Source organism: Hemitrygon akajei, chromosome 2, assembly GCF_048418815.1.
Source record: "Hemitrygon akajei chromosome 2, sHemAka1.3, whole genome shotgun sequence".
Taxonomy (NCBI): Eukaryota; Metazoa; Chordata; class Chondrichthyes; order Myliobatiformes; family Dasyatidae; genus Hemitrygon; species Hemitrygon akajei.
In genome coordinates this window covers 150,556,617-150,583,069 of record NC_133125.1, presented here as the reverse complement: position 1 = coordinate 150,583,069, position 26,453 = coordinate 150,556,617, and the positions used below count along the sequence as shown (strand labels likewise).

The 26,453-nt window shown below is 45.3% G+C and overlaps 1 protein-coding gene across 1 annotated transcript; it reads left to right on the top strand.

Annotated features, from left to right (window-relative positions):
• Positions 1-542: 542 nt before the first annotated feature.
• LOC140716798 (major histocompatibility complex class I-related gene protein-like) lies at positions 543-26,453 on the top strand. The gene is made up of 6 exons (XM_073029709.1): positions 543-1,047; positions 7,334-7,582; positions 10,537-10,797; positions 17,678-17,953; positions 26,044-26,156; positions 26,239-26,453. Exons 1-5 carry the CDS (start codon positions 954-956, stop codon positions 26,118-26,120), a joined length of 957 nt encoding a protein of 318 aa, XP_072885810.1. The 5' UTR covers positions 543-953; the 3' UTR covers positions 26,121-26,156; positions 26,239-26,453.

Below are 26,453 nucleotides of genomic sequence, written 5' to 3'. Positions count from 1 at the left end.
CTGACTCGACGTGATCTCGCTAGCACGGCACATATCAATCGCTTTTTCCAATGTAAGCTCCGCCTCTCTCAACAGCCTGCCTCTCACATGATCATCTCGTATGCCGCATACAATCCTGTCGCGTATTAAAGAATCATGTAGTTGTCCGAACTCGGGTTTTTTGCCTTGTTCTTCAAATCTGTTACGTAGGCGTCTATATTCTCTGTCGGTCCTTGAGCCCTCGTAAAAAATGTGTCGAATGTACGGTAGATTTTTTCTCGGCTTGCAGTAATCTTGAAACTTTTTCTTCAACACTTCAATTTTATCTCGCTCACCCTCTTGGAAGACAAACGTGTTGGAAACCTTTATTGCCTCTGCTCCTGCTACATGCAGAAACGTAGCACATTGCACTTTCTCCGTCTTGTCATCTACGCCACTAGCGGTGTAAAACAGCTCAAACTGCTGGAGCCGTACCTGGGCTCTCTCAGAGAACCTGGCCGCTTCCTGTCCAGTGGCGGAAGAACCCTGTTCTGTGATCATTCCCCATCCAGTCCTGTTTCATGAAGTATGACTATGAATCAGCGGGTCTGGCCGCAGCTGTGGAGGGATATGGACAGTGGACATTTTGTGTTGACGCTGCTTTTCCCTTCACATCTGCCGCCTGGCCCGCCGAGTTCACTAGAAGTTTTGTTTTTCCCAGTGACTGGAGAAGGTTTGTGCTGAGCAGCTTCGCTCGGGCTATTGGGAGGTTCCTGAAATCTCCTCTCGCCTGATTTGATGCAACACTACTGGAAGTGATTTGGCTCCGCTCCCTCCCGCGATCAGCCGACTCTCCGCTGCGCCCACAGTCCGTTTCTGTAGAAGGACTCTCAGTTACTGGCTGCACCTGTAGATAACCCTGTTTACCTCAATCCGCGTCTGTGAGTCTAACTCCACCCTCAGCACTTCACTGACTAACGATCAGGGTTCAGTCGATGCGAGGAGTCGTCGCAATGGAGTGTTGGACCGGACCGGTATCGCTCCTTGTCACCGCGTTCTCTCTCTGCTCTGTCGCGGGAAGCCAGACAGGTGAGGCGAGGGTATGTGACGGCGATGGTCGGGGGTTGCGTCGGGAAACTCACCTTTAAATCTTTCGGAGTTCCTGGCTGTGGCTCCATTAGACGGAAGAGGAACTCATCGCACTCCTGTGTTCTCATTTCACTCTTGCGAAATTTCTGGAGTCGATAAACTCGGGGCAAAATGATCCTTGAATGTTTCACCGGTGGGTAGGAATTGTCGCCAGTTCCCAAAGAGGAAAGTCTCACAATCTTAACAGAGGCATCACATTAAAGTAATTAATATGAGTTTAACTATCCCTTAACTGCCAAGTTGCGTCAGTCTGTTTCACAGTACCAGAGAAATACCCCTGTTCTACCCATTCCGCAAGGGTCTGCACACATATAGCGGTCCGAGTGGCCTCTTTCTGTGCCTTATGTGTGAAGGACTTCTCTGCTAACAAAAACTAACTTGATTTCTCTCATTCCAAGTTCTGACTCGGGCTCCCGAATCTGAAACATTTATTGTTTGTCTCTCAACAGATGCTACCCCAACGGTTGCAAGTTTCCATCTTGGCCCTTAAACATTAGTTCTATTTCTCTGTCCTTGCATGCTATTGGAACTGCTGAGCTTTCCGTCTTTAACTTGAGACATTAACAGTTCCTCTTTCCCCCAGATACTGCCTGGCCTGTTGACTATTGTCAGAACTTTTTCTTCCTATTTTCAAAATGCATCAAGAGTTGGCTCAAAGTTTTGGTGATTGCTGTGGTCATAGACTGGGAGAACATCGATGCATGTTATGTACAAGGACTTCTGGGAGGTTTGATAAAAGGCCCCTCTCAAGTGAATCACCAGGTTAACACTGCTCATGGCGAATGATGCTGCAGGAAGTGGAGGCAATTGGCACTGGACATGAGTGGCGAGTTCATCAAATCTCTGGTGTTGGGGTGGTTGGTCAGTATGTTTACACATGGCAGACTATGGGAGAGTGTTCTGTGCCTGCACTGGCTGCTTACAGAAAATACAATGAAATAGGAAGCAGAAGAATTAGGAGCAATAAATCACAAAGAACAATATTGCTCAGTTTCAGTTACCTTAGGTAGCAGGGAATTTAGGATGTTCAGGCAGATTTTAGGTCACGTTCAGTCAAATTTATTGCCATATGCATAAGAATGGTTAGATATAGATAACCATTCTTCCTTGCAACAGCATTACAAGCAGGCATATTCAGGGAACACACAGAATGACAATACGCAAAGTTTATGCAAGTCAATGAACAAAAATAACTGCAGATTGAGACATCAGAGCAAATAAAACACAATCAGAGATGCCCAGCTGCAACAGTACATGGGGAAGCAACAGTGCTTGTGCCTCTGGCACTGAGTCTGGCACTGTGGCTCAGAAGGGTCGGGAACTGAAGAGGATGTCTGCAGTAATAGGAGATTCTGTAGGCAAGGTGACAGATGGGTGATTCTGTAGATGCAAAAGGGAAACACAGATGGTAGTTTGGCTCCCAGGTGCCAGGGTCCGAGATGTTTCTGGACGCATCCACAATACCCTGAAAAGGGAGGGTGAGCAGAGAGAAGCTGTGGTACATATTGGTATCAATGTTATAGGAAGGAAAAGGGACAAGGTCCTGTAAAAAGAATATAGGGAGTTAAGAAGTTAGCAGGTCCTCAAGAGGAGTAATCTCAGGATTGCTGCCTGTTCCACATGACAATGAGGATAGGAATAGAATGAGGTGGCAGGTAAATGTATGACTGTAGAATTGGAGCAGGGGAGAGGGATTCAGATTTCTGGATAATTGGGCCCTCTTCTGGGGCAGGTGAGACCTGTAGAAAAAGGTCACGTTGCACTTGAATCCAAGGGGGACCAATATTCTTGCTGGCAAATTTACTAGAGCTGTTGGGAGTGGTTGAAATGAATATGGCAGGAGGATGGGAACCAGGACGATAGAGCTGAGGATGAGCCAGCAGGTTTACAAGAAGATGATTGGTGTAACATGAATGTATGGAAGGACAAGACAATGACTGGGTACAAATACAGACAGAACAAAGAGTTAAATTATACCACAGAGGCAAAATTCAAAAGGGTGAAGAACGCAGCACTGAAGGTGCTGTATTTGGAATAAGGTGGATGAACTCGTTGCGTGATTAGAGATTGGTTTGTATGACATTGTGGGGATCACGGAGCTGTGGCTGAAAAAAGGCCGAAGTTGGGAGCTTAACGTCAAGGGATATAACTTGTATCAAAAGGACAGGCAAAAAGGCATAGGCAGTGATGTGGCTCTGTTGGTAAGAGTTGGAATTACATCTCTAGAAAAGGGTGATGTAAGGTTAGAGAATGCTTGTGCTTGAGCCTACTCAGGGAAAGGCTATCATAGATTGGGTGATGTGTATTGAATTGAATTGAATTGACTTTATTAATTACATCCTTCATCATCTTTATGTTACATCTCCATCTAAATGTGCAATGTTTAATTTATAGTAATTTATAATAAATAGTATGTACAACTAGATAGTCAATATAACATAGAAATTCAGTTGTGTCAGCATGAATTAAGCAGTCTGATGGCCTAGTGAAAGAAGCTGTCCCTCTTGGTCCTGGCTTTTATGTTGTGGTACCGTTTCCCAGATGGTAGCAGCTGGAACATTTTGTGGTTGGGGTGACTCAGGTCCCTAAAGATCCTTCGGGCCTTTTTTACACACCAGTCTTTGTTAATGTCCTGAATAGTGGGAAGTTCACATCTATAGATACGCTGTAATAACCCAGATCTTATCAGGGAGGTTAACATAAAGGATTCCTTAGGGGACAGTGATCAAAATATGATTGAATTCATACTGCAGTTTGAGAGGGAGAAGCATAACTCACATGTATCAGTATTGTAATGGAATAAAGGGAATTACAGAGGCATGAGAGAGGAGCTTGCCCAGGTCCTCACTGGAGTTTAGAAAAATGTGGGGTGATCTCATTAAAACCTCCAGAATGTTGAAAGGCCTTGTTGGGGTGGATGTGGAGAGAATGTCTCCTTCGGTGGGAGTATCCAGAACTAGAGGTCACAGCATCAGAATTGAGGGGCGGCCCTTTAGAACAGAGGTAAGGAGGAACTTTTTTAGCCAGAGAGCATTAAATCTGTGGAATGCTCTGCCACAGACTCTCAAGTCTGTGCATATATTTAAGGCAGAAGTTGATCATTTCCTGATGGTCAGATATGACGAGAATGCAGGTGTATGGGGTTGAGTGGGATCCGGATTCAGCCATGATGAAATGTGGAAAAGACTCGATGGGCTGAATAGCCTAAATCTGCTCCTATGTCTTATGGTCTTAAAGGTGCAAGAGGCAGTCTGTAGTGTTGCATTGCTGATGTAGGGACAGGATTGTTCAGGTTGGTTCAAGAACATGATGTAGATGGTGAGAATCGTTGATGGTAGATGCTGCTTTCATGAGGCAGTGCCTCCTGTAGATACTGCTAGTGTTGGGGAAGGATGTGCCCATGGTGGATCAGGCTGTGTCCCCCATTCTCTGCAGCTCTTGTCTTCCTGTGTATTGTAGTTTCTGTATCAGGTTATGATGCAGCTAGTCAGTAATGTCAAGATTTTAAAGAAAGTGATTCTTCTGCAGAGTCAGTACAGTCCTCTGGGTCCATCAACCACCCCTTTACACTCATCTAAACTTATTCTTCCCTCATTCGCATCAACACCTTCCCAGATTCCACCACTCACTCACATCTTAGGGTGATTTACAGCAACCAATTAGCCCACCAATCCACCCATCTTTGGGGTGTGGGAGGAATTCCGAGCAACCAGGAGAATCCTATGATATCTTTCTCTGGGATTACAGCACCGGGCAGTGCAGGACAGGGATATGCCCTTCAGCCCAAGATGTTGTGCCAAATTAATTAAACCAGTAACTAAATGCCTAACTAATCTAAACCCTTCTGCCAATGTCCATATCCTTCCATTCTCTGCAATTCCTGAGCCTTTCTAAGTGTTTCTTAGATACCTCTATTGTATTTGCTTCCACCACCAGCCCTCACGGCTGATTTCATCACTGACCACTCTGTGTAAAATAAACATTGCCCTACAAATATCCTCTGAACTTATTCCCTTTCACTTTAAATACATGCCCTGTAGTGTTAGATATTTTGACCCTGGGATGCTCTTGTAATCTTATAAGCATCTATGAAATCTTCCCTCAGTCTCTGCTACTCCAGAGAACAACTTCTCCTCTGCATACACATCACCAAGGATCTCACGTGGTTTTTATGAACCGGCTGTGTGGTGAAAAAGGCACAACAGCATCTCTTTCACCTCAGATGGTTGAAGGAGTTTGGTATGGCCCTCCCTCCAAATTCTAAGGATTTTCTATAGGGGCATGATTGAGAGCATCCTGACTGGCTGCCTCACTGCGTGGTATGGGAATTATACCTCCTTTAATCACAGGACTCTGCAGAGAGTGGTGCGGACAGCCCAGCAGATCTGTAGATGTGAGCTTCCCACTATTCAGGATATTTACAAGGACAGGTGTGTAAAATGGGCCCAAAGGATCATTGGAGACACGGATCACCCCAACCACAACTGTTCCAGCTGTTATCATCTGGAAAATGGTACCACAGTATGAGAGCCAGGACAGCTTCTTCCACCAGACCAACAGACTGCTTAGTTCATGCAGACACAACTGTATTTCTGTTATATTGACTATATTGTTGTACATAATATTTATTATAAATTATTATAATTGTACATTGCACATTTGAACAGAGACATAAAGATTTTTACTCCTCTTGTATATGAAGGATGTAAGTAATAAAGTCAATTCAATTTAATTCAATTCTTATGTCCTCTAATCCAGGAAGCATTCTGGAATGTCTCTTCTGCACTTGGATACCTGTGACAGTTTTGTACCATAAAACCATAAGATATAGGAGCAGAATAGGCTATTTGGTCTATCAAGTCTGCTCTGCTATGTCAATTTTACTCTCGGCTCCAATATGTTGCCTTCTCCCTGTATCCCTTCATGTCCTGACCAATCAAGAATCTATCAGCCTTTGCCTTAAATATACATAATGGCTTGGCCTCCACTGCTGCTAGGTTGCCTGTGCCAAAGAATCCCACAGATTCATCACTCTCTGACTAAAAAAATTCCTCCTCATCTCTGTTCTGAAAGGACACCCCTCTATACTGAGACTGTTATCTGGTCTTAGACTCTCCCCCCATAGAAAACATCCTATCCACATTCACTCTGTCAAGGGCTTTCACCATTTGACAGGTTTCAATTTGGTCCCACCTCATTCTTCTGAATTCTAGTGAATACAGGCCTAGAAACATCAAATGCTCTTTATGTGACAAACCTTTCAATCCTGGAATCATTTTCATGAACCTTCTTTGAACCCTCTCCAGTTTCAGCACATCCTTCCTAAGATAAGGGCTCCAGAACTGCTCACAATACTCCACATGAGGCCTCACCAGTGCTTTATGAAGTCGAACATTACACCTTTGCTTTTATATTCTAGTCCTCTTGAAATGACTGCTAAGGTTCAATCCCATTTGGGCTCCCTCACTCAGCTCCTTTCCTTTTACATTGATCACTGTATTGGTGCTGCTCCCTACACTCACACAGAACTGGAAATTGTCGTTTTCCTTGCTCCCAATTCCTAGCCTGTTCTCTTCATACAGAGCATATCTAAGTCTTTCCTACCCTCACTGCACTCACAAATGTCTGATCCACCTACAGACTCAGACAACTATCTTTACTTTTAATCCTCCCACTCTGCCTCTTGTGGGACTCCACAACCAATTTTCTATCCTCTTTCTCTGTCACATTTGCTGTGATGATGAGAATTTCTAAACTGGTGCCCCGGAAATTTCTTTTGCTTCTCCTTGAACCTTGGCTTCCTCTCTATCATGGCGGACATATATTCCAGTATGTTTGCCTCTGAATTAGAAGCAACCCTATAGTGGGAGTTGGGGCTCCTGTTTGCCTGCTGCTCTTGACCTCCTTTGTGCTGGGGTTTGGGTTGTTCTGTTGGATTGGCTTCGGTGAGTACCTGCTTAGGATTTTGTATACAGCCAGAGCAGTGAAGCATGTTTTAGTAATGTTTGTTGCTCGTGTTTGGGGAGCTAATAAAGGGGGGGGGGGGGGGGGGGGGGATGGTGGTGTGCTGCCTGATCCAGTCGGATGTCTGCTTGGATGTGTATTAATCTATTCAAGTGGTGAGTATGCCATCAAACTTCCGAGTTATGCCCGATAAATTGTGAGCATCCTTTGTTGTTTTCTGACACTTCTCTCTCTTTTTCTCTCTCCCTCTCCTTTTACTCAGGCTCACACAGCTTGATGTATTTCTACCTACAATCCATCAACATTACTGAACTACCAGCCTTCTTCAGGATTGGGATGTTGGATGACTTGCAGATTGACTACTACAACAGCACCCTCCGCGAGGTAGAAATCAAGCGCCAGTGGATCGCAGATGCCTTATCGATTGACTACCAGAAAGAACAGAAAGAAATAACCGACAGCCTTCATGAGTTCCTCTCGACACATCTGCAGCAATTCACCTCAATCGTTAGTGAGTGTCTTTGAGTATCTGCCCTTTGAGTATCACAGTGACTTGCATATTGCTAATATCTTGATCTTATATTGGATCTGATTTTGTTGTATCAAGTTTAAAGTCCTTCACTCTTTCAAATCTCTCAAAACTCCATTCTGCTCTCTACCTTCCTTAACTCCAATTACAAGAATTCCATCCTAATTATCTGGGTAAGTTCTGACCTTTGAAAATAAGCTGATTATCCAGTCTTCATTCCCCACTGACCTCTTCAGAGAAACAGTGAAAATGAAACCCACTGTCCACACAGGCCTTGTCTGGCTCTAACCCCAATCCTCAGCCTACTCCCCAACTCCAGACTTGGGAATGTCTCAGATGGCTTGGAACTAAGATGTCCATGGCTTACCTAGTCACCTGCCACAGTGACGCTTTCCAGATCTAATTCGGTGCTGGGACTCCGTGCATTAGAACATAGAACACGACAGCACAGGAATAGGCCCTTTGGCCCACAAAGTTCTGCTGAACTAATTATATTGATAATCAAATCCCAAACTGATCTAATCCTGAGGGAAACATGATACCAGCTGTCAACTTTAAAACAGAGAACAGCCCAAGTTGGTCCAATCTCTTGTTATAGCACATGCTGTCCAATCCAGGCAGCATCTGGTAAGCATCTTCTGCACCTTCTCTAAAGCCTCACCATCACAGAGTGACCAGAACTGCTGTGGTGCACACTCTGTGCTTATTGACACTGAATACAAACACGTTGCTTTCACAATTCTCCACCGTAACTCTGCAGTGGACATGGTTCAGCGCAGACTGTACAGTGCAGATTCTCACTGAGCTCTTGCTGTGTCCCACATATTAACAGAGTCCTTCAATGTGCCCCCTGCTTTGTATGCACAGTGTTTCAACGTGATCTCTGTACTGTGCACTCTGCATATGTTCAAGCTCAAGTTTATTTCTGATCATAGGCTTACATAGGGTACAAATGCCATAAAATTACCGTTTTGCAGCAGCAGTGTTCTGTATTATAGGACGTGTTAGCATGGAGTCAATTTTAAATAAATATACACAACCTGCACATGTGCAAAATATATAAATGTGACAATATTTGTGCAAGATTAAGAGAGAAAATATAATCTAGGGTCATGTTAATGTTTTTCTGTTTGGTTAAAGAACCAGGTGGTATTGGACATGGAACTCTTGTCAGAACCTGAGGTGTGGGTCCTTAGACAGACAGACATACTTTATTGATCCCGAGGGAAATTGGGTTTCATTACAGTCGCACCAACAAAGAACAGTGTAGAAATATAGCAATATAAAACCATAAATAATTAAATAATAATGTAAATAATGCCAAGTGGAAACCAGTCCAGGACCAGCCTATTGGCTCAGGGTGTCTGACACTCCGAGGGAGGAGTTGTAAAGTTTGATGGCCACAGGCAGGAATGACTTCCTATGACGCTCAGTGTTGCATCTCGGTGGAATGAGTCTCTGGCTGAATGTACTCCTGTGCCCAACCAGTACATCATGGAGTGGATGAGAGACATTGTCCAAGATGGCATGCAACTTGGACAGCATCCTCTTTTCAGGCACCACCATCAGAGAGTCCAGTTCCACCCCCACAACATCACTGGCCTTACGAATGAGTTTGTTGATTCTGTTGGTGTCTGCTACCCTCAGCCTGCTGCCCCAGCACACAACAGCAAACATGATAGCACTGGCCACCACAGACTCATAGAACATCCTCAGCATCGTCCAGCAGATGATAAAGGACCTCAGTCTCCTCAGGAAATAGAGACGGCTCTGACCCTTCTTGTAGACGGTCTCAGTGTTCTTTGACCAGTCCAGTTTATTGTCAATACGTATCCCCAGGTATTTGTAATCCTCCACCATGTCCACACTGATCTCTTGGATGGAAACAGGGGTCACCGGTACCTTGGCCCTCCTCAGGTCCACCACCAGCTCCTTAGTCTTTTTCACATTAAGCTGCAGATGATTCTGCTCGCACCATGTGACAAAGTTTCCCACCGTAGCCCTGTACTCAGCCTCATCTCCCTTGCTGATGCATCCAACTATGGTAGAGTCATCAGAAAACTTCTGAAGTTGGCAAGACTCTGTGTTGTAGTTGAAGTCCGAGGTGTAGATGGTGAAGAGAAAGGGAGACAGGACAGTGCCCTGTGGAGCCCCAGTGCTGTTGACCACTCTGTCTGACACACAGTGTTGCAAGCACACGTACTGTGGTCTGCCAGTCAGGTAATCAATAATCCATGACACCAGGTAAGCATCCACCTGCATCACTGTCAGCTTCTCACCCAGCAGAGCAGGGCGGATGGTGTTGAATGCACTGGAGAAGTAAAAAAACTTGACCCTCACAGTGCTCGCCTTAGGCCTCTGTCTCTCCCTCCTGGTGGGAGCATCAAGATGAGGGTCTGTCCTGGGTGATAGGGAGGGTGTGGTTCCAGATGATGGATGTTGTCTTCCTGGGACATTGCCTTCAGCAGATGTCCTGAACGATGTGGAGAGCTGTACCTGTGATGGGACTGACTGAGTCCACCACCCCCTCAGCCTTTAGTCTTTCAGGGATTTGGCGTTTACCTACCAGCTGTGATGTAACCAATCCGAATGCTTTTCACTGTACGTTTGAAAATGTTGCCATTCTTTGATGACAAATTGAATCTCTTTAAACTTTCCCCTCCCACCCTGCCATTTAGACAGTTGCTCACATTGATTACTGATTCCACAAGACCCTGTGATCTGTGCCACACACTGACGAACATTCTATATGGTACACTGTCACCCCATGTTCTCAGCCTTAACTGTACACAGTCCCTCACTGTGACCCACTACTTTGTGCACCTCTTTGTCACATAGTATTTACGTATTTAGCAGACCATTATACAAATGGATATCAGATTTAAGTGTTGGAAGCTTCAGCCATTGATGTTAATTAATCTGTTGGTACTTTACAGCCTTCAGCTATATACAGGGACTCTGGGGCTGCACACAATCTGGAAATATGGTCAATGCGATTCTAAAATTCAACATCCCGGATCTCGGAGAGGTCAGCTGTGATATCAATGAAGAGAAATGCACTGGCACTGGTGTCCTAGCAGCGTTCAATAATCAATTGAATCAACTCAATTTCACTGTCGTGACTGCGTTCAAGATTAACTGCATTCAGTCCTTGCAAAGAGCAGTTCAGCTTGGAAAAGAAGCATTTGAAAGGCAAGGTAAGTGAGACATACTGTAATGGTGAAGGAACTCCCAATTCAGCAACATAAGGGATACCTCAGTCTGAGACGATTATGGGGCTCTGAGACTGAGATGGTGTGGGCTGTCATGATTCAGGATACTGAAGGATTTGATGATCTAGCAAATTGATGGTGTTCCCAATCTGGGACAGAGAGGAATCTCCTGATCTGGACAGTAAGGAAGCTCCCAATCTGAGATGCAGAGGGATCCCCTGATATGGGAAAGAGAGGAAGCTCCCAAAACAAAATGGTTAGGGGTTTCCCACCTGGAGTAATGAGGGATCTAATTTGAGACAGTGAGTTCATTGGAGTGTACGACCTGCAGGCCTGGAGGAGGACTGTGAGCCCATGATTGGCTCCATTGCTTCTCTCTGACTGAGGCGTTGAGCAAGGTTGAAGTGGATGAGGCCTGGAGGAGGACTGTGAGCCCATGATTGGCTCCATTGCTTCTCTCTGACTGAGGCGTTGAGCAAGGTTGAAGTGGATGAGGCCTGGGGTGGAGGCCAGGCTGGTGTTTGGCGCCATCTGTCGCATTTGGCTGGTATTCCTCTCCCTTTTCCTAGCTGCGGTTGGAGGAAAGTGCAGGAGGCTTGTGTTCCACATTGTAGAGATTGATCGGTGAGGCTCGTGGTTGTGACTCATTTTGGGGAACTTTAGGGTTCATGTGCTTCAGGTATTGCTGTTTATGAGCAGTTTGATCGCGGTGCATCAGTGTGCACTGGGTGCTTCAGCAAAGATTGATTCTGCGGCATGCATTTGACTAGTAGCAAGGCACTGAACTAAACTGAATACATCTAGACTCGATAAAACCATAAGATATAGAAGCAGAATGGGCCATTTGGTCCATCGAGTCTGCTCCACCATTTCATCATGCTGGTCCATTACCCTCACAGTTCCAATGTCCTGCCTTCACCGTCTCCCTTCATGTCATGACCATAAAGGACCTATCAATCTCTGCTTTAAATATACCTAAAGATGTGGCCTCCACAGCTGCCAAGTTGCTTGTGGCAACGAATTCCACAGATGCACTGCTCTCTGGCAAAAGAAATACTTCCTGATCTCCATTTTAAAAGGATGCTCCTCTACACTGAGTGTCACAGAAATTTACTATTGCCGATTAAACAAAGACACAGACTCCAGTATTCAGTTGAATTACTTAATTACATGACTACAGAGAGCCCAGTAAAAGACTCTGCTAAAGTGAGCACAAGTATGATCTTTTATACCTTAAAATACATGCAATTCAGCAGTTTTCAGGAGTCAGGAGTTCCTGCTTAGACCTTATTGACAACGTTCAGGATGCTTCCATACCGTACATAAATTTAGATACACTACACTCGTCCCCTCTTCCAGATCGTTAATGTATATCGTGAACAGTTGCAAGCCCAGCACAGACTCCTGCAGCACATCACTCACCACTGATTGACAACCAGAGTAACACCCAGGTATCCCAACTCTCTTCTTTCTATTAGTCAACAAATCCTCTATCCATGCTAATACATTACCCCCAACTCTATTGTTCCATTTTGGTAAATTATCACCAAAGCCTCTACTATAACCTCTGCCATTTCTTTCAGTACCCTGGGACTTATCTATCTTCGGGCCCACAAGTATGCTTAGCAGTACCTCTTTAGTGATAGCTATTGTATCAGGGTTCTTGCCTCCCATCGCATCCTTAACATCTGTCTTTGACATGTTAGACGTGTCCTCCACCTCCACTGTGAAGACCGACACAACATAGATCTAAAGCCTCTCCCATTTCCTCATTACCCAATATTAATTCCCCTTTTTGTCCTCCAAGGGACCTATGTTCACTTAAGCCACCCTTTTCTGCTTTATATAATTATAACAACTTTTACAATTCGTTTTTATATTTTGTGCTAGTTTAGTTTCATAATCTGTCTTCCCTTCCGTTATTGCTCACTTAGTGGTTCTTTGTTGCTTTTTAAAGTTTTCCCAATCTTCCAGTTTCCCACTACTCTTGGCAAATTTGTACAAACAAGCTTTTAGTTTGATGCCTTCTTTCATTTCCATAGTTATCCAAGGCTGGCTCTCCCCACACTTATTTACTTACTCCCCACTTTTGACTGGCATACACTTTTGTTGAACACTGTGAAAAGATCTCTTTGGAAATCTTCCACTGCTTCTCATCCCTCCCACCATATGGTCTGTGATCCCAGTCTACACAAGCCAAATCCTCCCTATACCCATGGTAGTTTCCATTGTTTAGGCATAATACACTGGTTTTCGATCAAACTATTGCATCCTCCATTTGTATGAGAAACTCAATCACACTGTTATCACTTTTTCCATGAGGATCCCTAACTAAAAGATCACTAATTTTACCTGATCATTGCACAGGACCAGATCTAAGATAGCATGTTCCCTTGTAGGTTTAGTAACATGCTGTTCAAAAAAGCCATCATGAATGTAGTCTATGAAGTCATCCTTAATACTGCCTCCATCATCTTGATTCACCCAATCTATACGCAAGTTAAAACCCCCCACGATAACTGCTGTTCCATTCTTACATGCCACAGATATTTGTCTGTTTATTGCCTGTGCCACTGTAATGTTATAACTCAGTGGTCGATGGACAACTTCCACCAGTGACTTTTTTCCCTTTTCTATTCCTAATCTCTACCCAGATGGATTCAAAATTCTGCTCATTAGATATATCGTCTTTCACTATCACCCTGATCTGATCCTCAATTACGAGTGCTACCCCACCTCCCTTACATTCCTGCTTATCCTTCCATATTACCTGATATCCTTGGATATTTACTTCCCAATCCTCTCCACCCTGCAACCACAATTCTGTAATGCCCATGAAATCATACCCCTTTGTACTGATTTGTGTCAAAACTTCACAGACTTTATTTTGATTACTACTGGCATTCAGATAAAGTGCCCTTACACTCATTGTGCTTTTAAAATCTTGTAATCTTTTTCTCTTTTGGACTTGTCTTTTCTTTACTCCACTCTTACTTTTCTCTTTTTTATCTTTTGATTTTTCATTATCTTTATCCAGACTTTTCTCTGTTACTTTATCTATATTTTTCTAATCTGTTGAACCCATCCCCCCTACTAAACCTACCCCCTACTATTTAGTTTAAATCCCTATGCACAGCCCTTGTTATGCGATTCACTAGGATCCAGTTCCCATCACAGATTAGGTGGAGCTTGTCCCATTGGTACAGCTCCCTCCTTCTCCGATACTGGTGCCAATTTCCCATGAATTCAAACCTACTTCTCCCACACCAATCCTTCAGCCACACACTTTACTCTCTAATCTTCTAAACCCTATGCCAATTTGCTCGTGGTTCAGTAGTAATCCAGAGATTCCCACCTTATTTGTTCTGCTTTTTGAATTTAGTCCCTAGTTGCTCAAATTCCCTCAGTAGAACCTCTTTCCTTGTTCTACCTCTGTCACACCTTATCAAAGGCCTTCTGAAAATCCAAGTACACAACATCCACTGATCCTACTTTGTCTATCTGGCTTGTTATTTTTTCAAATAATTCCAACAGATCTTCCCTTGAGGAAACTATGTCCACTACGACCTATTTTATCATGTGCCTCCAAGTACGCCAAAACCCCATCTTGAACAATCAACTCCAAAATCTTCCCAACAACTGAGGTCAGACTAACTGGCCTATAATTTCCTTTCTTCTGTTTCTCTCCCTGCTTGAAGAGTATAGTAATATTTGCAATTTTCCAATCTTCTGCAATGATTCCAGAATCTAAAGATTCTTGAAAGATCATTACTAATGCCTCCACGATATTTGCAGCCACCTCTTACAGAACCCTGGCATTAACACCATCTGTCCAGGTCACTTTAAGACCTTTCATTTTCCCAAGAAACGTCCGTCTAGTAAAGGCAACTTCATACACACACCTGCTCCCCTGACTCTTCCAAGCTTCCATCATACTGCTAGTGTCTTCCTCATTTCATCCACTATTTCATTGACCCCAGTTACTACTTCTCCAGCATCATTTTACAGCTGTCCGAAATCCAACCTCACCTCTCTTTTACACTTCATCTATCCATAGAAACTTACTGTATCCTCTTTATTATTGGCTAGCTTACTCTTATTTTCCATCTTTTCCTTCTTAATGATTTACTTAGTTGCCTTCTGCTGGGTTTTAAAAGTTTCCCAATTCTCTAACTTCCCACTAATTTTTGCTCTATTATATCCCTCTCTTTGGTTTTTATGTTGGCTTTGACTTCTCGTTAGCCACTCGCCTTATGACATCTCGCCTTTGGAATACTTCTTTCTCTATGGGTTGTATATATCCTGCGCCTTCTGAATTGCTTCCAGAAACTCCATCCATTTATGCTCTGCCATCATCCCTTTCAGTCTTCTTTTCAAATCAATTTTGGCCAGCTCCTCTCTCATGCTTCTGTAATTCCCTTTACTCCACTGTAATCCTGAGGCAGTTGACTTTAGCTTTCCTTCTCAAATGGCACGGTGAATTCTAATATATTATGATCACTTACCCCTAACAGTTCCTTTACCTTAAGCTCTCTAAACAATTCTGGTTCATTGCACAACACCCTATCCAGAATAGCTGATACCCCAGTGGACTCAACCATGAGCTGCTTTAGAAAGCCATCCCACAAGCATTCTAGAAATTCCACTTCTTGTGATCCAGCACCAAACTGATTTTCCCAATCTACCTGCATATTGAAATCCCCCATGATTATTGTAACATTGCCCTTTTGGCATGCAGTTTCTATCTCCCATTGTAATTTGTAGACCACATCCTTATTACTGTTTAAGGGTCTGTATAAACTCTCAACAGGTTCTTTTTAGCCTTGAAGATCCTTAGCTCTACCCACAATAATTCAATGTCTTCTGACCCTACATCGCCTTTCTAATGATTTGATTTCATTTTTTGCCAACAGAGCAATACCTCCCCCTTTGCCTACCTGCCTATCCTTTCGATACAATGGGTATGATTGAATGCTAATATCCCAGCTATAATCTTCTTTCAGCCATGATTCAGTGATGCACACAAAATCATACATGCCAATCTGTAACTGTGCTACAAGTTCATCGATCTTATTCCGTATACTGCACACATTCAAATATAACACCTTTAGTCCTGTATTCACCTTTATCAATTTTGTCCACTTTTTACATTGCAACTCATCCTGTTGATTGCAATTTTGCCCTATCATCATCCTCTCCTTGCTATGAGTCCTATTACAAATTTCATTTGTTTATAAACCAACTACCCCATCCTCAGCACTATCACTCAGGTTCCTATCCCCCTGTCAAATTAGTTTAATCCCTCCTGAACAACTCTAGCAAACCTGCATGCTCGGATATTGGGCCCCCTTGGGTTCATGTGTAACCTGTCCCTTTTGTACAGGTCATACCCAGAAGAGATCCCCTGCCCTCTCCACTAATTCCTTGGCCACACATACACCTGCCAAATCATACTATTCTTCCCCTCACTGGTGTGTGGCATGGGCAGAAATCCAGTGATTACTACCTTGTGGGTCCTGTTTTACTGCTTTCTACACAGCTCCCTAAAATCTCTCTTCAGGACTTCCTCAACTTCTCCACCCATGTCATTGGTGCCAATATGCACCAAGATTTCTGGATGCTCACCCTCCCTCCTGAAAATGCAATGGACCTGATCCGAGACATCCATGATCCAGGCAACTGGGAGGCAACATAACTTCCGGCTGTCTCCATAGTAACCATAGAATCTTGTCTCTGTTCTTCTGACAATGTAATCTCCTATCAACACTGCAGTCTTCTTCACCTCTCTGCTCTTCTGAGCCACAACACCAGACTCAGTGCCAGAGACCTGGTCACTATGGTTACCCCCGGTCAATTGTCCCCCTCAACAGTATTTAAAGTGGTACATTTATATTGAGGGGAATGACCACAGGTGTACTCTGCACTGGCTGTGCATTTCTCTTCCTTCTCCTGACAGTCACCCATTTACCTATCTTCTGCAACCTAGGGTGACTACCTCCCTGTAGCTCCTATCTACCACTTCCTCTTTCTCCCATATGAAGCTACGGTCATTGAGCTGCAGGTCCAATTTCTTAACACATTCTCTGAGGAGCTGCAGCTTGACACACCTGGTGCAGATGTGTTTATCCGAGAGACTGGATGTCTCACATCTCTCACACAGTACACAGTACAAGACACTGCCCCTGGAGTCATTGTCACTATTATGCCCTAACAGATGGGGAATGGACAATTAAGAACAGAAATACTCCTGCTCGGATGTTTGATATTCCATGTGTTGCTAGCTCACTTTGCTGTTTGTGCAATCTGTTCTCTCTTTGCATGTTTGGTGTTTGATGTTTTCTTTGAAGGGGTTCCTTGGTGTCTCTTTGTTTCTTTGCTGCATTGGAGGATAAATCTCAGTGTTGTATTCTTTATACACACTTTGATAATTAATGTACTTCAAATCTTTGAGTGAGGGCGCTCCCAAATCGAGACATTGACTGATCTCCCGATCTGGGGCAGTGTGTGGGACAGCGAGAGACCTTCTCATCACCACCGCTGTGCTGAGGGCATTCTCCATCTTGCAGTTTGAGGATGATCTTAATTTGGGATATTGCGTGACAGTTGGATTGGGAACAGTGCCTGTGACCTCGATCTGGACCTGTCAGATGAATGAACGTAATCTCTGTCTGTCGCCTGCATGAGCTTGGTCTGGGGAGGCTGATTTCAGATCAGATAGTGAGTGTAGTAGTGAGACAGATCACGTTCTGAGGCAGTGACAGATGTGAGAGTAATACCAACATTGAACACTGTAACTTCAGCCTGTAACAGTAAGGTAACATCAGCCTGTGTTGAGATGGTGACATAATTTTTGATTCTTCCCCAGTTGCTCCAGAGGCTCAGGTGTCGACAAGGAGGCCAACAGCTACTGCAGGCGAGAGTCTCTCATGCATCATCACTCCCTTCTACCCCCGTGCTATCAATGCTACGTGGCTGAAGAATGGGCAGGTTGTTTCTGAGGGCTACAAGGTGACTGTGCTACCGAACTACAATGACACATACTGGATGGAACTAGTCATTGAGCTGCAGGGCAACAACCCGAACATCTATGCCTGTCACGTCGAGCACAGCAGCCTGACACAGGCACTGGTGGTGAAGGGAGGTAGGTCATTGTACGGTACAGAATTTGCTTTTTTCTGCCTGTGGTGGCTCATGGTCTCGTGCAGCAGAGAAGGAGGCTCTTCAGCCTACCTGTTTCATGCAAACCCTCTGTTCTCAAAAGCACAACCCGTCCCCTTCTCTATCTTGATGAGTCAAGTGATCATCTAGATACATCTTGAAAATTATGAGGGTCTCTGCATCCACCATCTCCTCAGGCAGTCCATTCCCAACTCCAACACCCCCTTGGTGAAAGCATTCATCTGTAGATTCCCTATGAACTTCTTAATCATTATCTTAAACCTACCTCGAGTTACAGGCACCTTTACTATGGGGAAAAGTTTACTACATTTCAAGCAAACACATGAAATGGAAGCATAAATTGCAGCAAGCAAAACCTGCAGCGTTCTTCAGAATCAGAATCAGATTCATTGTTGCTGGCATGTGTTGTGAAATTTGTTACCTTAGCAGCAGCAGAACAATGGAGTGCATGATAATATAGAACGATGAAATATAAAATAAGTAAATCAACTATAATGTATATATATATGTTAAACAGATTTGAAAATAGTGCAATAACAGAACAAATATATATTTAAAAAAATTCTTCCAACATTTTCTATGTGTTTCCTATCTACAACCCTAATAATTTTGTATAGCTCCATCAGGTCCACCCTCAGTCTCCTCCCATCTAAGGAAAACAAACCCAGTGTATCATTTTCTCTTCCCAATCCATCTGAGCCACATTCTGGTGAATCTCCTCTGCACTCTGTCTAATGCAATCACACCTTTCCTCTGCTCTGGTGACCAGAACTGTAAACAATACTCAGAATGTAGCCTCACTGATGCTTTATAAAGCTGTACCATAATTTCTGTGCTCTTGTATTCTAAGCACTGACAATTGTTATCTTGTACACTTCCTTCACCACCCTATTTAACTCTTTGAAAGACCTAATCAAGAATCTCCACCATGAAGCTGCACTATTAGTTCCCTTCTCTTGAATTCTATGCCCTGATCAATGCAATCCAGCATCCTGTAGGCTATCTCCCCTACTTTGAAAGACTTGCTCAAGTAGCCCCACTCCTTCTCACACACCTGAAAATTTCTTAATTCTAAGAACATATCCCATTTCCATTTTGTAAGTTATTATTTACTATGCTCTTTTACCACTCAAATTAAATCTGTTCCTTCTGCTCACCAGCTGTTACAGAAATAGTTGAGCTGTTGGTCAAAGAAACACAATAGGAACTCAACAGAAAGAACAACTAAGAAGCAATTGGGACTGTGGGGAAGACCTGACTGTCAAGTGGTCACTGCCTGGCTGTTGAGTGTTTGATTGTCATAGATTTGTAGAATTCAGCAATAGAGAAACAGACCCTTCAGCCCAGCACACCTTTGTCAATCAAGATTCCCCTTCAAGAAACTCCCATATATCCTGGCCCATATCTCCCTAAACTCTTTAGATCTATCTACTGTTGGATGTATCTTTTAAAAGATGTTAACTTGTCTGCCTCAACCACTTCTTCTAGCACCCTTAAATTGACCACCCTATGGGTTAAAATGTTGCCCCTTAGGTTCCTGTTACTGTTGCGGGGGGGGAGGGGGGGCGACTGAGGAGAACCCAAGTGCAGGACACCGGCACGTTGACTGAGTTGGAAAGCCTGGCGTAGACCTGAACATAGAACAGGAAACTGGAGGAATCTTGACAAGGAGACGGGATCTACACGGACTATCTAGAAACTACTGCTGAACTTAGAATTAACGGTTCTAATCAGACTAGGGAACGAAGTATCACACGAGAATTGACCAACAAACTGGCAACCTGTGATCGTGTCGCCATCGTATTTATTCCCCAGTCTCTGATGAGAACCAGGTGTGTGGTAATTGGATAAACTAGCAGCAAGTGACTGAAATTGGGGCAAAAATCAGGGAGAAAGAAGTGTTAAAGGGAACGGCCAACCGGAACCATGACAGTACCCCTCCCTCAACGGGAGCCTCCGGGCAACCCCCCAGGCTTGTCTGGATGGTCCCGATGGAAATCCCGGATGAGAGAGGGGTCCAGGATGAAGGAGCGGGGGATCCAGGAACGTTCTTCTGGACAGTACCCCTCCCAGTCGACCAGGTACTGGACACTCCTGCCACGACAGCGGGCATCCAATAACCGCTGGACGGTGTACGCCTGATGGTCGTCGATGATCCGGGGGGGAGGGGTTCAGTCGGAAGGCATAAGGGGCTGACAGAAACAGGTTTTAACTGGGAGACGTGAAATGTAGGATGGATCTGCATTGATGTGGGTAGTTTGAGCCAGATTGCCGTGGGATTGATAATGCTCTCAACCTCGAAGGGTCCCAGGAAGCGGGGGTGAGCTCGTTCTTGAGAAGAATGTCTCTGGACGAGAGCCACGCCATCTGCCCAGGTTGATACTCAGGAGCAGGGGTACGATGGCTGTTGGCAATTTTTTGGTTAAGGTTGACGGAGCGAAGCAGGGCCGTGCGTGTGTCTTGCCAGATCTTCAGGCACCTGTGTATATGGGCCTGGACTGACGGCACCGCAGTTTCCTCTTCCTGGGCGTGCAACAGCGGGGGTTGATACCCAAGAGAGCATTCAAACGGAGATTTTCCTGTAGCGGTGCTGACCAGGGAGTTGTGGGCGTATTCTACCCATGCGAGCTGGTTGCTCCAGGTAGACGGGTTGTTAGCTGTCATACAATGTAACGCCGCCTCTAACTCCTGGTTGACGTGCTCCGTCTGCCCGTTCGTCTGTGGGTGAAACCCGGAGGACAGGCTAACTGAGGCACCAAGGGTTCGACAAAAGGACCTCCAAACTTGTGAAATGAATTGAGGTCCCCGGTCGGAGACAATATCCAAAGGGATTCCGTGAAATCGGAAAACGTGGGTGACGAGAAGGTCTGCGGTCTCCTGCGCGGAAGGTAGTTTAGGAAGGGCTACAAAATGCACCGACTTCGAGAAATGGTCCAATACAGTATGGCAGTGTTTCCATGTGAAGAGGGTAGACCGGTGACGAAATCTAAAGTGATGTGGGACCAGGGGCGCCCAGGGACAGGTAGGGGATGGAGTAATCCCACAGGTGGCCAATGGGAGGCCTTTCCACGGGCGCAGACGGAACATGCAGAAACATAGGAACGGGTGTCAGAGTCCATGGAGGGCCACCTGAAATGCCTCTTCAGGTGGGTCAGGGTCCGATCGATTCCGGGATGGCAGGCAAAATGAGAAGTGTGCCCCCTCTGTAGAACCTGTGATCGAACAGCATCGGGTACAAAGAGGCGATTGGGAAGTCCAGTGCTTGGGTCGAGTCCTTTGGGCCTCTGACTCTGGACTCGATCTCCCAGGTGAGGGCAGCCACTATACAGGGTGGTGGAAGAATGGTCTCGGGGTTGTGAAGGTCCTTCTCGGAAACGTATTGGCGGGAGAGGGCATCGGGCTTCCCGTTCTTGGACCCCGGACGATAGGTGAGGGAAAACCTGAACCGGACAAAAAATAATGCCCAACGGGCCTGGCGGGATTTCAGACCTTTGGCAGTCTAGATATATTCAAGGTTCTTGTGGTCTGTCCAGACGATGAACGGGTGTTCCGCCCCCTCCAACCAGTGCCTTCATTCTTCCAATGCCAGTTTGAACGCTAGTAGCTCCTGGTTCCCCACGTCGTAGTTTCGTTCAGCGGGAAACAGTCGGCGAGAGAAGGCGGCACAGGGATGTCGTTTTGTTCCGGGCCCAAACGTTGGGACAGTACCCGCTTCCACCCCCGAGTCAGAGGCGTCAACCTCCACAATGAACTGACAGGAGGGGTCTGGTTGAATCAGAATGGGGGCAGATGGGGAACGCCTCTTTAGTTCCGCGAATGCTGAGTCCGCCTCGGAGTTCCAAAGGAAAGGTGTGGCAGGTGAGGTAAGTCGGGTAAGGGGAGCCGCCACCTGACTGTAGTTTCTGATGAACCGGCGACTGAAGTTCACAAACCCCAGGAACCCTTGGAGTTGCTTGTGATCCGTGGGTTTGGGCCACTCCACCACAGCCTGGATCTTCTCGGGATCAGCTCTCACCTGTCGCCTCTCGATGATATAACCTAGGAAGCTGACCGAGGGGATGTGGAATTCGCATTTCTCTGCCTTTACGAATAATTTATTCTCACTCAGCCTCTTCAGGACTTGACGGACATGGGGCACGTGTTGCTGTGGACTGTTGGCAAAGATCAGGATGTCATCCAGGTAGACAAACACAAAACGGTTAATGAAGTCTCTTAGTACATCATTAATCAAGGCTTGAAAAACTGTGGCCGCATTGGTGAGGCTGAAAGGCACGACTAAGTACTGGAAGTGGCCTACAGGGTATTGAATGCCATCTTCCACTTGTCCCCCTCCCTTATCCGGACCAAATGGTAGGCACTTCGGAGGTCCAACTTCGAGAAGATGGTGCCTCTATGAAGTGGCTCGAACGCAGAACTTAAGAGGCAGTGGGTACTTGTTCTTAATAGTGATATGATTTAGGCCTCGGTAATCGATGCAGGGATGGAGAGAGCCATCCTTCTTCCCCACAAAGAAGAATCCAGCACCCACCGGAGATGATGAGGGTCGAATAATGCCCGCCGCGAGAGACTCACTAATGTATTTCTCCATGGCTTCTTTCTCAGGCCGGGACAAGTTATACAGGCAACTGGTAGGTAACGAGGTCCCGGGGAGAAGGTTGATAGCGCAGTCATACAGGCGGTGTGGAGGCAGGGAAAGGGCATGTTGCTTGCTGAATACCTGTCCCAGGTCATGGTATTCTGTGGGAACTCTGGACAAGTCGAGGGTTTCAAAGACGGGCGAGGTCGCTGTATCCTCCCTAGCGGATAGGGCCGACTGCAGACAGGTGGCGTGGCAAAACGGGCTCCAGCTGGCTATCCTCCCAGTAGACCAATCAATGCAAGGATTATGGCGGCGTAACCAGGGGTACTATCGGAGCTTGAGGAGAGGAGATTAGGTTAAATTGTACCTGCTCCCGATGATTCACAGAGAGGATCAAAGACAGTGGTGGAGTACGGTGAGTGACTCGAGCCAGAAGTCTTCCGTCCAGTGCCCGGGCTTCCAGAGGGGTAGACAACGGCTCCCGAGGAATTCAGGCCTGGGCAGCTATGTCTTCATCCAACAGATTCCCCTCAGCACCGGAGTCTATCAAGGTAGACAAGGACAGGGACTGTTGGTTGTAGGTTACAGTAGCTTGGATCTGCATCCGGGTTTGGGGAACAGAAGGGAGTGTTGTCTGATTCACCAGAACAGTTGGAGTGGGGGCTACCCTAGGAGCGGACGGGGAAGAGAGGCTGGCCGAAGATGGTGAGGTGGGCTGTAGGATGACCCGAGGAGCGGGGTGACTGGTCTTTTCTCTCAGACGTTCTTGAAGTCGATTATCTACCCTGGTGGCTAGAGAGACCAAAGAGTCCAGGCTGTTCGTGTCATCCCTGGCCGCTAATTCATCTTTTATCTTGTCAGAGAGACCCCGTTGAAACACTTATTGTAGTGCTTTGTCATTCCACCCAGAGTTGGCCGCTAATGTTCGGAACTCTATGGAGTATTTTGCTACGCTTCGCGAGCCCTGACAGAGAGTCAGAAGGCGCTTAGCGGCGTCCTTCCCGTGAAATGACTGTTCAGAAACCTTCCTCATTTCAGAGACGAAGGTGGAGATGGAGGAGCAGACCTCTGGCCGGTTGTCCCAGATCGCGGTGGCCCATGATAAGGCATCCCCTCGTAACAGCCCCATGATGTACGCAATTTTTAATCTGTCCAAGCTGTACATACATGGCTGTTGCTCAAAAACCAGAGAGCTTTACAGTAAGAAAACCCGGCAATTCCCTAGGTCCCCAGCGTAGGGTTCTGGTTCGGGTACGTAAGGCTCTCGAGGTGATTGTGTTGCCGAGCCAAGGGGCGTAGCCATCCCAGGCCGTGCGGTTTGGTCAGACTGGGTTCTTGGAAGGGACGGAGTCAGGGGAGCGGATACCCGGTCAACCTGCTCACTGACCTTCTTTACATCCTCGGATAGGGCACGAAGATCTTTCATGACTTCTCTGAGTAGTTGGTCATGTATGCCCAGTCGTGCGCCCTGGCTAACGAGGGCCTGTTGCGCCAGGTCCGTGTCCGCTGGATCCATTCTGGCCAGTTTGTTCTGTTACACGGGGGCGACGGAGGAGAACCCAAGTGCAGGACACTGGCACATCGACTCAGTTGGGGAGGCTGGCATAGACCTAAATGTAGAGCAGGACACTGGAGGGATCTTGACAAGGAGACGGGATTCACAGGGACTCTCTAGAAACTAGAGCGGAACTTAGAACTACCGGTTCTAATCAGAACAAGGAATGAAGTATCACAGGAGAATTGACCAACGAACTGGCAACCTGTGATAGAGTTGTCCTCGTATTTATTTCCCAGTCTCTGATGAAAGTCAGGTGTACGATTATTAGGTAACTAACAGCAATTTACTGAAATTGGGGCTTGATCAGGGAGAAAGAAGTGTTAAAGGGGAACGGCCAACTGGAACCATGACAATGGGTGTATATGTTAATGAGTTTTGTCCAAGTGTGGTGTGGCCTGTCAGACCTTTCTGGGTAGTAGAAAATCCCTCTGTAGATTTTGAATTGCTTCAGATTAAATGCAGTAATAAAACAGCTCATATACTCAGTGAATGTTATAGGTATAGGGAATGTAAATACAAAGACGTACAGATTTTTACGGATGGATCAAAGAATCCAGAAACAGGTGCAACAGGGTCTGCAATTGTTGTGCCAAGTTATCAAGTGGAAATTAGCAAGAGAACGCCGGATTGCTTGAGTGTTAATGCAGTTGAAATGTTTGCCATACTATTAGCACTAGAATGGAGTGCGCAGGTTGACTGTAGTAATTTTGTGATATGTAGCGATTCTGTATCGGCCCTTGCAAGCATTAAGGCGGGTACGGCTAGAGGACACCAGGATCTGCTTTATGAAATCCTGTTTGCAAATTCAAGACTGGCTAGACAAGGCAAAAATATTGCATTCATGTGGGTTCCAGCACATTCGGGTATTATGGGAAATGAGACAGCAGATAAGCTGGCAAAAGCAGCAGTCAAAAAAGGATCTGTAGAGGTCAATATTAAACTTTCAAAATCAGAAGGGAAGAGCATAGTGTGGAGAAGGATAAATCAACAGTGGCAGCAGCACTGGGATAGAGCAATAAAAGGAAGACATTTACATTCAATTCAGAACAGAGTAGATATGGGAAGGAGTAGGGGAGTAAAGTGGTAGGAGAAAGTAATTATAAGTAGACTGAGAATTGGGCACAGCAACCTTTATGATGTACTCTGGCCATCATAAATAAACATCCGACAGGTTTTTGCAATCTATGTCAGGAGACTGAAACAATAGAGCATATCCTTATTTCATGCAAGAAATTTGCACAGGAAAGACAACAAATGCTACAACAATTACACAAAACAGGACTGGTAGAGAACAGTGTTAAAGGTTTATTGGAATGTGGGGAGAGTGATCAGGGGAGGAGATGGTTATTTAGTTTTTTAAGGGTGACGGGACTGGAAAGACGACTTTAGGCAGTCAAGTGAATGGACAATGAGGGACCATAAATCCTGAAGATGGCAGTAAGGCAACAACGTGGATGCCAACTGCCGTAAAAACTCAAGGAAGAAGAAGAAGAAGTAGAAGAAGAAGGATTACCCTTCCCCCCCCCACCCCACTTCACCCAGCTCCCATCAGGCAAAAGATACAAAAGCCTGAAAGCATGTACTACTATGATCAATGAACACTTCTGTCTTGCTGGTGTAAGAAAACTGAATCGCTCCAAACATAGTAAGATGGACATCTGACCTCACAGTTTAACTTTTATTGATCTTGCATCTTATTGCCAGCCAGCACCACACATCCTTTGTAAAAGTAATACATTCCTTTACATTCTGTTACTGCTTTCCCTTGTACAACCTTAATATCCTGATGTAAAGATCAGGATACATCTTTATCCTGATAAAGACAGAATGCAAAACAAGTATTTCCACTGTACGTGGTAACTGGTGACAATAATAACATAACTTATTAATTTTCCAATCTTTACTTGGTGGACAGGAGTTGGTGAGCCCCATTGTGCAGGTCCCATGTTGGGGATGATGACTGTGTTTGCGATAATCTTTGGAGTGATGTAGATGTGCAGCAAGGAGAGAACGAAAGCATCACTGGAGGTGGGTAAACATACAGATGGCTTGTTAAACCTGCTACAGTATTATACTGTACATTCAATCTCTTCTCGTTTCTCCTTTGCAGGTGAGCATTTGGCTCTAACTCAACCACAGTTCTGACCACAGGGTGGAGCCTCAAACAGTTTTGTGATGAGTGACCGCACACCTCTGCAAGCTTAGTCAGAATCAGAATCAGATTTAATATCACTGGCATAGGTCTTGAGATTTGTTAAATTTACAGCAGCAGTACAATGAAATTAACAATAAATAAACATCAAGGAAAAAACTGAGTTACATAAA

What these genes read in the sequence shown, in the direction of transcription:
- LOC140716798 (XM_073029709.1), top strand. Translation starts at nt 954, where the DNA reads ATGCGAGGAGTCGTCGCAATGGAGTGTTGGACCGGACCGGTATCGCTC. An exon ending in TGTCGCGGGAAGCCAGACAG is followed by an intron (nt 1,048 to 7,333) that starts GTGAGGCGAGGG and finishes CCTTTTACTCAG; the next exon opens with GCTCACACAGCTTGATGTAT. An exon ending in GCAATTCACCTCAATCGTTA is followed by an intron (nt 7,583 to 10,536) that starts GTGAGTGTCTTT and finishes GGTACTTTACAG; the next exon opens with CCTTCAGCTATATACAGGGA.